Source organism: Lepeophtheirus salmonis, chromosome 6 (genome assembly GCF_016086655.4).
Source record: "Lepeophtheirus salmonis chromosome 6, UVic_Lsal_1.4, whole genome shotgun sequence".
Taxonomy (NCBI): Eukaryota; Metazoa; Arthropoda; class Copepoda; order Siphonostomatoida; family Caligidae; genus Lepeophtheirus; species Lepeophtheirus salmonis.
Window position 1 is genome coordinate 26731282 of NC_052136.2, and position 12645 is coordinate 26743926.

At 29.2% G+C, this 12645-nt stretch overlaps 1 protein-coding gene across 22 annotated transcripts in view; it reads left to right on the forward strand.

Moving 5' to 3' along the window:
• Rdl (Resistant to dieldrin) overlaps nucleotides 1-1887 on the forward strand; it is a 67376-nt gene extending 65489 nt beyond the window's left edge. For all 22 annotated transcript variants that reach the window (XM_071889305.1, XM_071889304.1, XM_071889312.1 and 19 more), the window contains one exon: nucleotides 1476-1887. In XM_071889305.1, coding sequence (XP_071745406.1) covers nucleotides 1476-1865 — 390 coding nt within the window. In that variant the 3' untranslated portion in view covers nucleotides 1866-1887. The remainder of the gene's footprint in view (nucleotides 1-1475) is intronic.
• Nucleotides 1888-12645: the final 10758 nt, after the last annotated feature.

Genomic DNA, 12645 nt, shown 5'->3' on the forward strand with positions numbered 1-12645 from the left:
AGGTTTCCATTCTAGGTTATTTTAGCCTATAAAATCTATTCACTCGAATCTAGTTAACTTAATTTTATGATTGGATAATTTTCAATTTGACTTGTACTCCAGTCAGTATTTGCGTAGTTGTAGTTAGGTTTGAGCTCTAAATCAAAGACTCTAGACGTGGTTTAGACTCAAATGTAAAGAGTTGAGACCAATTTATTTTTTATTATTGATTTTCACACTCCACAATGTTCATATGTTTCATTAAGAAAAAACTCAATTCGAGTAATTCAAGTAGCATAATATCAATTATAGTCTATGAAATACAAATTTGGGCACTGGGACCCGAGTCTGAGAATACTCGAGGCGTAACATGATCTCAAAATGAAAAATATCTTTTTTAAAGAAAAAAAGTCTTTAAAACAAATTTTTCTGTTTTTTTTTGGGGTGGGGGGCCTCCAGCAGACGCCCCTGAATTATCCATTCAATGTATATAATAAATAAGATTTGGCAACAAAAAAAATTCTTAAGGCTAGCTTTCAGATGTTTTGGTTTATTTCTAATTTGTCTTTTCCCTTTTGTCAGTCAAAGTTGTGAGGAGATAAATAAGCTGAATGATAATTATCCATTGTCGTGCTTCTAAAATTTTATAGATGGTGGCATTTTCATTTTGAAAGAGTTGATTTTTCAAGTTTGAAGATTATAATTTAGCTTCTTAAATTTAAGTAGTCCAATGACCCGTTCCAAAATGACACACGTATTTTCATGTACATGCATGATAATTGATAGTTATAGATGTGGAAAATCACCTTTAGATTAATGGAGCGCTGATAAATACATGTATTATAAAAGGAGAATAAAAGCGCATTCAGTGTCTAAACATTAATTCCTCCTTTCAACTGTTAAAACATATTTATACAAGTAGTAATTTGTAATTGCAAATTTTAGAAAGCAAGGGTATTATTAATATTTCCACGGTAAATGTGCTAACTGTTCTTCTCTAATTATAAATAGGGATGCGACTTTTGTTGAGAAAAAGTTGAGTCTAATAGTTGGTATAATAGTGTGCATCAGTTTTATCAGTAGTGTTTTGTAAATTAAAGAGATGTGCATATTGACTTAATAGTGGTGAAGGTTAATATTAAATATAAGTACACATATGTTGGTATGAGTGAAATATAAATCCACTTATTTTTTTATCTCCTTATTTTAGCAATTCTAATTTATAAGCAAGCAATGAGCACCAAAAAAATATAATCCTGCAGATGCCCCTGTATAAATTTTATGGGCTGATATGTAGGACTGAACTGTACCGAACAGAGACTGAACTAGTCGTAGTTTTCATTACTAATTAAGAGCATACACACTCACCTCAACAAAAGTCACAAAACTAATTATCAGTATTATTTACGTAATGATTATAACAATTATAGTATGAAGTATTGTTCAACTAATTAACTAATTGTTTTCCTTTTCTTCTTCCAATACTACAATTTCAGACTGTCCACTTCAAAGTTCATGATCCCAAGATGCATTGTAAAGGCAGTTCTCGAGAAAATACGATTAGCCGCTACACTCATGGTAAATACATGCCTCGTCCTCCTCCAGGGCGCTATGACGATGAGGCCCCACCTCCGCCGCCTCAACCCCATCACGTCGCACCTCAACTACCCCCTTGCCCACCACCTCCTGCACCTCCTCCACCAAATCCAGAGTGCGATATGAAAGATCTGAATAAAATGTTTGGGATGACGGCTTCAGACATTGATAAATACTCGCGAGTCATATTCCCTGTTACTTTTACGTGTTTTCAACTCATGTACTGGATTATCTATCAGCATCTGAGTGATGATGTAGTAGATGATCTTGTCTACTTACACCCGGACTAAAATACACAAACATTAACAAAAATGATAATAATATACAAACAACTAAGAAATGAAGAACAGACTAAGAAAAAAAAAACACTGTATCTTCGATTCAATTTTTTTCATTGCCATTCTATTGAAGAAGATATTATTGATAATATATTTATTGTATTATATAATTAGTTTTGTATTCTGTTAAAGGAACGGACATGCCCCGACCCAATCCCCATGATCAGCAGCAGAGTGGCACGGATTTCGCAGGGGAGGTCAAGATTTAAAACATGAAAAAAAAATCGATTAGCCAGTCTTTACAAATATTTTTTTTTGTTCGGAAATAAATTTTGAAAACTTTATTTTTTATGTATATAATTTAATTCTTGTTTTTACCAAAAAAGAAACTTCAATTTTTGTTTCTTTTGAGAAAATATATATTGATTAATTTCTTGTTATTCCTGCAAAATATATATTCACAAAACTTGTTTTTTAAAGATAATTTAATGCTTGTTTTTATTATATAACAAATTTCAATAAATTTGTATTTTAAAAGATAATTTAATTATTGTCTGTAATTAAAAAATTAACTTTGTTTCTTCTAGAGTATAACAAATAAATTTCAAAAACAGTTTGTTTTTTTAAAAGATAATTTAATTTTTGTTTTTTTTATTACAAAAGAGATTGAAATTCTCGTTCTTATTAGAAAAATATCTTAATTATTGTTTTCATTGTAAAAAAGGAACTTTAATTTTTGTTTATTTATTTTTTTCAGAAAGATATTCCAAAAACTTGTCTTTTTTGTTTTAATATAAATTAAAAATTTTTGTTTTTCGAGATAATGTTTAAATTTAAATTTCCATTACAATTTTTTTAGACGCCTCATGACCCCCCTAACCACTCCGCCACTGCCCTTGATTGTAATCTAATGAATATATAGTAATCTTTACTGCATTGATAATATCAAAAATCCAAGACTTGAATGACCCATTAAGAATAATGGTGACATTGATGCATTTGAATATCCAGGAATATATTCCATCATTCTCTATGAGGGATTAACAAAAAGTTTGAGGGTGCCTTTTTCATTGTTTTAATAAAAATAAGAGTCCGTTGATAAAAAATTATAAAATAATACAAAAAAAAATACATTTTAATATGTTTTGAATATATCACATACTATATACAAAAATACATGAAAAAATTGCTCAAAAAACATGTGGCAACATTGATCTAAAAAATCACACTTGCTTTTGAAACATAATTTTTTTTATTTTGATGAAGTAAAAAAAATATTGTTCCCTCTTTTAGGGTGTAGAAAATAGTGTATAATGATAATTAGATAAGTTGATTTTTTTAAACTGAGGGACGACATTGAAACACACGCATAGGTCAAACATTTAAAAAAAAATATAGTCAAATATCTTTTTTGAATAGATGAAGAATCTTACATTTATAAATAAATATTATGTATAAAAAATTAAAAGTCGTTAATTTTTTTTTTTTTTTTTGAGATAGATATTAATAATATTATATAAATATATATAACATGTTTAGGTATATTATGTTTATATTATATTTATATTCAAAATACGCTTAAGTATAACATAAAATAATATTATTAAAATTATTTAAAATAATCATTTGAAAAAATTATTTGTAAAATAATAATATTTGTTTTTAAATTTTTATATATTAATACTTTATTACTAATTAATTCTACTAAGAATTATAGAGGTACGAAAAGAAGAAGAAGAAAAAAAGATACATAAATAATCATCCCTTTAAAAAAAACCAACATTTTTCTTTTTAAATATGATTGAGAGTTACACCTTCATTTTTTTGTAATAAACCAAGAACTAAGAAACACAGAAAAAAATGCTTTTTTGCATGTTCATAATACTACTACAATTTGGTCCATACTTCATAATAATAGTTTTTTAGACATTTTTTGAGTTTTTTTTAAATCACTTTATTACTTTTAGAGAGGAACAGAAAAATTAAATTATTCAACTTTCAATCAATGTAATGATGGGGGCATATTTTGCCACTGACTGCAGCATTTGCAATCACCCCTCTACCCCAATACTGGCTGCATTTCCATATGTGTACATAAAATTATATGTCCCATATAAATATAATTTTCAGTCTTTTAAAATGTTTTTTATTTGTAAAAGAGTAAAATTGCCACGATCCATATTATTTTTGTAACAATAGTATTTTAAAAGTTGAGTAACTGAGCCTGAAATTACTCAAAGATGTTTGTTACAAACAAATTTTATTTGCTTCCTGTAAGTGGGGTCTTTTTCCTTATTTTTACAATGCTATTGAGATTTGTTTTGTAAAGCAAAAATTGTTTACAAATGATTATCAAATTTTCTTTCTTTCAAACAATTAACATTTTAAAAATTTTACAAAAAAAGGTTTGTAGATTATTCTAGAATTATTGATAGATGTGGACCTTTAATTATGATTGATTTAACTAAAGGACGTCTATATATCGAGTAGTTAACTCTTGGAAATGTGAACATCATACGGTTCTTCCTGGAATTCTAGGGACTTATAATAAAAATGCAGAATTTGTATTCCCATTCGAGACAAATCACAAAGGAGTAATCCTTTGTGTTGGATCGTTATAAAAACTGATTTCCTAGTCTATCCTTCCAATCTTTTTGACTATTTAACGGCCCTAAGGACCGATACGCGGGTCCTATCTATCTTTTCATTTTCTTCACCCCTAGATGGGATTGAATATAATATAACTGAAGAAAATAATAATATCTAGAACATATTTAAACAGCTGAAAGGACTTTCTACGTTTTATATTAAGGGGGGTTGCATAATGCCGCGGTTAGCAGCAAATTACGTCTCCATATCTAAAGAGTAACACATGTAATATAATTTTATGTTAAGAATATTTCAAATTAGTAAACAAAGACAATAGGACTTTTAATTCATTTCATTTTTTGTGTTTTTTTATTTATAGTGAGTGATTCTCCAATTTATTTATTGATGATCTTAAATTTCAAAAGACATACATTGTGTAAACGCTCTGTTCACAATTACTCCACACTTTTTAAATATTTCTGACGCCGCCAGGACCCACTTAATAAATAAAAAAAACCATGTGTTACATTATACATTGGTAATATATATTTTAAGAAAACAACGGTCGGACACTGACTGGATTTTTTTTTACTAAAAAAAGTATCTTGTTTTATTGTATTTTTTCAAGAAAAATAATCATGAAATTACGAAAAATAAAAAAATAAAAAATAATATTAGAAAAATTTCTTCGTTTTTCGAAAAGATTTATCAAAGGATGTATTCTCAGATCCCCGTGATGTGTAAATAATAAAAGAATATTATAAATATTGAATGTGATTCATTTCAAATTATAGTCGTGTTGATTTTTTTTGTTTTGTTTAACATTTCAGCCCTCCCATGGCCCTAAAATCCACCCTTTTACACGTTCCTTCCCTTTCAAATTTGGTTGTTTTTTTATAGATTAAAAAACTCTTAATCGATGAATTATATTAAATAATACAAATTATTTTCTGTTAGAATAGGAAATTGTGCCAAAATATTATCATCACAAAGAAGAACAATGTTCGTTTGCTCACAACACATTGAGGGTTTATTATTCATATGTAAATAATTCATTACTTTATATTATAATCTTCCTTGGTTCAAACGCCTTCCTTCAAATTTTGTCTTCCATGATTCAAATCATTGTTGGATTACTGATATTTGTGTTATTTTAATTTATGATTTGTAAGTTAATTCAAGCCCGTTACCCCCTCTCTCAAACCCCACCTACCCCCTAACATTGTACCCCCTTCGAAAAAACTAAGAAAATTCGTGTTCCCTTCTTTGAAATGCTGGTTCATCACAAATTTTTAAATAAGAAAAAAGATTGAGATAATATTTACTAATTAGCAAAACCGAAAAAAAAATATTATTATTATGTATCAATAATATATTTATAAAAAATGAGTATAGATATATTCGCGCGGAGTGATCTTGATGATAAAATAAAACATAAAAACCATTGCTTTGCATGACAAATAACAAATAAATATACGTTGCTTTATTCATTAAATATAATTATCTAATTGGAAAACTAATAAAAAAGAGGAATTGATAATTTCTCCCATCAGCTTGACATCCTAAGGGGTATCTGCAGGATTATATTTTGGGGGGCTTAGCTTTTGAAATTTTTATGGAAATAATTTCCAAGATATATATTTTTTTACATTTCAACTAAAAAAATCCACAGCTGATCAGAAAAAATAAGAAATATTACATTTTTGGAAAAAAATCAAATATAATATTTTTTGGAAAAAAAATAAAAATCTACAGCTGTTTACAAAAATTTTCAAAAATCGACAGCTGTTTACAAAAAATTTCAAAAATCTACAGCTATTCAGAAAAAAAAATCAAGTATTTGTTTTTTTGAAAAAACAATTTAAAAATTCCACAATTTTAAAAATATGATATTTTTTGGGGAAAAAAAGATTACCCCTTTGTAGGCGTAAATTTTTTTTATCCTGAGCATAAAAGTTTCTAGTAAAAAGTAAAAATTCCTTAATATGAGGGGGGGGGGCGTTAGCAAATATAATTATCAATTTATGGGAAGAGACTCTCCATACACATCTCCGTAAGAGGCCATTTTCAAATACATATTTTGACTTTTTTCAGACTTTGTAATATACCTATGAATGGGACCACTTATAAGAGAGATCAACTGACAAAATTTGTGTATTGACAACCCTCTTCGATAAAAATTAACAGCATCGAAAAATGACCTCGGAAAGAGACAAAAAAAATAGAGATTGCTACTCACCTTTTCGTGGAACACTGAACTTAAGCAAGCAAGGAGAATATTTACAAGTTAAAAAAGGCCATTAATTACCGTATTGACACCGACAAGAATCCTTCACCCTGACGTCCACCAAGTAACCAGAATTGGTGATGAGCTTTGGATTTATTGCATCCAATGGACTGGCTATTCCACTCATTTGGATCAAAATAGGGTACAAGTTCAATGCTACTAACTAAATTGACATATTGAGGACTAAGTCCTGGATCCGGACAGGAGTGTGGTACTTCAGCAAGATAGTACATTGGTAGACATACGAAGGTCGTTTGAAAAGTTCGCCCAAAGTTTGAGAGATGGCACGTATCGAGGTTGTGTTTAGTTAGTTGCATCTCATGGAAAAACAAACACCAGCTTTCAACCAGATCGGTCTTTTTCTTTCTCTTTGGCATTTGTTTGAATCGAGGAAGCGGAGTAATTTTCAAAAATTTTACATAAAAAGTAATTTCTTGTGTTGATTAAACATTACTTATGGGCACAAGTGACACTAAACGTTATATACGAAGGACAAACAGCAAGAAATATACATTTTTAGCTCAAAGTTGGTGTGTGTCCTTCAAAGAAATACTACTAACTAAGTATAACCTCGATACTCACCAGTTGTTCCATCTCTCAGACTTTACACCGACATTTCAAACGACCCCCGCAGCAATGGTTACATTATCTTTTTTGGAAAAATAACATTCTATTCAGGCCAAAAACAATGAGGCCAGAACTCGCTTTTTCTTCTGGTCGCATGTCGAGGGAAAGGCCTGCTAGTCAAGGGCACCGAATCTCGAAGCTATCAAGGCTTCAGTTGATTAGCATTGGACCCCAAATTACATTAATACCCCCTTTCCGAGAATCCAGTGGCACATCAAGGCAATTATCAAAGTCGACAAATGTGCTAACATCTATTAAAAATTTAATTTATGTCCCAAGTTTCCGATATAAACTTGTTAACGCTCCAGATTCAAAGTGTCCAGTTTTCAATTACACAGTTGGTATGTACTGGTTGGAAGCTTGAAATTTACACTCAAATAATTCAAAATCCTGTGACTAAACAGGAGCGTCCACGGGGGGTGGGAACCTCCTTCCCACCAAATTAATTAATTTTTACTAGAAAATTTAATTTTTTTTGAAAAAATTCCTAAAGAAATTAATTTATTTTTTGAAATTTATTTTCCAAAAAATTTAATTTTCTATACACATTTTTAAATTTTTAAATTTATCTCCAAAAAAATTTATTTAAAATTTTAATTCAAAAAATTTAGTATTTTAATTTTTTGAATTTGGTGTCAAAATCATGATTGTTTTCTGTGAATAGTTATGGAGTTTTGAAATAAAACCAAGCCTCCCCAAGAAAAATAATATAAATATATAACCCTACTGATTTAAAGATTTAAAATAACTTGGGTGAAAAAATCTGTTTGAAAACAAAGTGGTCTCCCTACAGTCCAGAAGCAAACCTCCATGACTATTCATTCTGCCAACATATTAAGATGAAGGCATATAAAACGGAACATGGGAGTGTGTTTGGCATGAATACAGGCATAAATCAGCCCCGGATTAGAATGAATTGGACTACATACCCAAGACTTGCCTCGCTCTCCAAAAGAGGACAACTGCCATAGTCACAGCTGGTGGTAGGAAAATTATATAACCTATAAAAATATACCAGACATCCTCCGAATAAATGTATTATAAAATATTTTTTGAGCAAGGCAAAATAAATATATCTTAGAAGAATAAAGACTGAAAAATAAAACATTTTATTTTCTTTCAAAAAATTCAAATTAAATTAAAATTATTAAAAAAAAAGTTACTAATTTTTTAATAACATTTTCTGAAGTGTAGTTTTTACCCTCACAGGTGTTCCAACTATTTTTTTTTACATCTCTACTAATAGCAAACTTAGCTGAACCAACTTATTATGTGATCATAAAAAAAAAAAAAATAACCGAAAAATAAACGTTTTGATTCATTTTTAATGATTAAGATTAATATCATTTTTTTTTATTGAAGCATAAAAATGTCATTCCAGTAATCATTTTTGTAATTATACTCACTTTTTTTTTAGTATCCAACAATTTATAAAAAAATAATTAAACTTTGCCCAAGTGTCAACCCTAGTTCAAATAGTATAAATACTCCCTAAACAGTAAGTAACAGTATTACAAACGTTGTTAACATCATGAAGTCATTATCCCTTCTCTTCCTCTTAGTCCTTGCAGTGTCCTGGAATGTCCGCAGTGCCGTAGCTGCAGGTGACAATGGAGTTACTTACAACCTCTGCATTACATCAGAGGACTGTAACGAAAATGAAGTCTGCCTTCCGATCTCACAAGAGTTTTCTGACCTTAAAGTCTGCCGGATCAAAAAGCTTGATTAACAAACGCCGATTTATATCCAACCGACATTTCTGCTCTTCCGACCATTGATTTCTATATAAGTTAATTGTAATAATGAATCCAAGTTGTTATCATGTATTTATCAAGCATCATGTAATAAAGTCTATTAAAATTTAACTGCAATCAATCATTTGTGTTCAAAAAATAGGGTGCTTTCTTTTTTTTTGTTATAAAGGGCTGCATTAATATAAGAAGATTCAGGGATTATTTTTGACATTCTGGTTCCGCCATCCTTTGTGCATAAACAAACTATTATAAAGATTTCGTTATCTTGTCATCATGAGTGAGCAAATAGACCAAAGAATCTCAGATATCTTCCATGCTGAAGTTAAAGTGGCGAGAATTATGGACATTTTGAAGTGCTCAAGGAGCCTGGTTTTCAAGTTAGCCATGATGAAAAATGATGGGAAGATCTCTCCAAGAAAGCAGGAAGTGAATGCACAATTTAAGTGGGATTAGTTTCTGTCCAGCTTGGAGAAGAAGATCAAGGAGGACCCAATCGATGAATTGCCTTGTCAAAAATTTCGTCGTGGCTCCTAGGACCATCAGACGGTGTGTGAAGTGCAATTTGGGATACACTATGGGATATTTCCTCATACACAAGCACCCCAAATCACTTTCTGAAAGAGGTCATGAGGCTTGAGAGTCCTCTTTGCTACCCAAACCAACTCATGAGTTATCATTTTGGGAATGTTAGAAAAATGAAACCCCTGTCAATTTGAACAATGCTTATGTGAAGAAATGTGAAGCTGTCATGACGTTTCATTAGATCCACTCTTAGAGATAAAAAACAAATTAATGGGTTTTACTCGTACTCTCTATTAAAAATGTATCCCTCTACTACCTAGTTTTAATATCTATGAGTCCTTAATTTGTATTTGGAATATGTTATTATTAAAGAAGGGATCTGTGATTTAGTTCATTATCTAATAAGTCGTGTTAACATGTCTCTCTAAAAGAAGAATTCTGGCTTACTTTTGCTATAAATTGATTTAAAAATTGACAATAAAATGAAATATATATAGATTGAAATATATTTTGTACATATATTCTACAAATCTAGTCAGTGAAGAAGGATTTTCAGATCATATTACATTGATTTTATTCAAATATTACCAGTTATCCTTGGTATAAAGTATTATTTAATGCAGGTAGGTGTTAAGTGTAACTTATTTTTAAACCCTTTGATGGAGTTTATTCAAGATTTATTGATTATAAATATGGTCATGTCCCAAGATGGCGTCTCCTTGAATTATGATGCAATATATGACGTCAGTGAAAATGACCTATATATTTTATCTTTATCAGTGGCTGTAGGAGTTGTAGCCCCCAATTTTAGGAATTTTGCTTTTTATTACAAAGTGTACTATTTGAAAAAAAAATTCGAAAAAAAATTAAGTTTTTGTCGACAGTCTTGTTATTTCCCCCCAAATGGACGTTGTATTATCAGGCAGTAAGGGCATGATTGCAGAGAAGTTGGCAGTAGTGGAGCCTATCCGAGTTGAAGAAATCAGGGCTATTCTGATCGCAGTCGCATCCCGATATTCTGTCTTCTTCGTTAAGATTCTATGTGCGCAACATTCTATCATTGTCTAGATAAAAACTTAAATTCTTTTGCTGTTTAATGCACAATTATAGAAGAAGTTAAAAAGATATTCCGGAGCTACAGAGTAATTATAGTTTTATCCTTTTATTTAAATATTATGTAACTATGGCTCAACAATTTTTGGGGATGTCTGACTTTGTTATAGGGAATTAACTTTAAACTAGAATGTGTAGTTATATATATATATATTATATGTAACTTCTTTAAATAAATAACGTCATTAAAAAATTACTCTCAAGGTTTTTTTTTTTTTTTCTAAATGCTAAATTCTTTATTTCACAGACAATACACGGATACAATTCAGTATATAAATATTCACATGATTAAATATTATAGAGGAACAATTTGAGTAATTAATTATTTATTTTACATCCTGATATTATGACAAAGGATAAGAAGATTAATTCCATTCCTTGCTTAATGATTCACCTTCTGCGAAGGTTGACACATCTTGATATCTATGGCAGTTTGTCCTTCAATTTCTTTGCAAACAAATCCTTGATTACAATCCTTGTCCTCATCACATATTTGAATGTTGACGTTGTCCACAGAGGCGGATACGTTGGCAGCAAAGGCCAAGGCAATGCAAAGGAAAACAAATGCGTATTTCATGCTGATGCTCGAGTTAAAATCAAGTGATGCTCTAATCGTTTGAGAACTCAGTATTTATATCAAATTGTAGATATGAATCAGTTTATTCTTTTGTATGAAATGGTATGAATAAAGATATTTTAATAGATTAATCCAACTCTTAATACGTATAAACATTAATTGAAATACAATTGTCTCTCTTAACTCAATTTTTATTGTAATGCCATGTTTTTAATCCATAAAACGTATTATAATAACTCCGAATACAAACATTCATTGTCATACCATATAATTTTTCCTCTTTTCTAAAGATGTGCTACGAACTGAGTTTTGATGATCAAGTATTTTCGAGCCTATAAAAAAATAACCTTGAGGAATTACGAGCTATTTCGTTACTCGCTTAAATAATATTTTCTTTCTGGAATACTCCAGTAAGAAAGATTGAATACTCATCACTATCATGAGTATGAAACTTAAAATGTTTCCCTAACTGATAATTTTGCGTGATAAAAAAAAATCATTGATTTAGGAGGACTATAGCCCTTCCAGTACACCTTCTGCGGACGCCCCGAACACTACTTAACATGTTTTAGGGGTGTCAACAGGGGAGTGGGCTGGAGCAGATGAAGCCTAAAATTAAAGAATTTTTCCTTATTACTAGAAAAAAATTCCTCATTCGGGCAAATTATACAGTAAATTAAAAAAATTAAACTTGATTTTTTTCCCTTAAATTTAATATTTTTTATTTTTATTTTTTTAATTTAATATTTTTTTTTTTTTTTTTTTTTTAATTTAATATTTTGTGAATAGCTATGAACTTTTGAAATTTTTGTGAATAGCTATAAATTTTCGAAATTTTTGTAAATAGCTCTATTTTTTATGTATTTTTTTCAACTAAATTTAATTTTTGAAATGTTTTTCAAAAAAATTTAATATTCAGTGAAGAGCTATAAATTTTTGAAATTTTTTTCCAATAAAATAATATGTGAAAATGTGAATAACTAAGGATTTTTGAAAAAAAAAAGATCAAAAATTTAATTTTTGAAATTTTTTTCTAAAAAATTAAATTTTCTATAAATAACTATTTCTTTTTCCAAAAAATATAATATTTGAAACTTTTTAAAAAAAAAAAAAAAAATTCTATGAAAAGCTTTTGATCGGTGAAATTTTTTCTGAATAACCTTGGATTTTGAAATTTATTACAAAAAATATGATATTCGAAATTAAATTTTTTTAATTGCATTTTTCAGCTAAAATTAAATGTTAGTTAATAAATAAAAATTCAAAATTATGAATTTTCGTTTTCATATTAATTATGTAGAGTGTTTCTTTTCTTTTTGACAG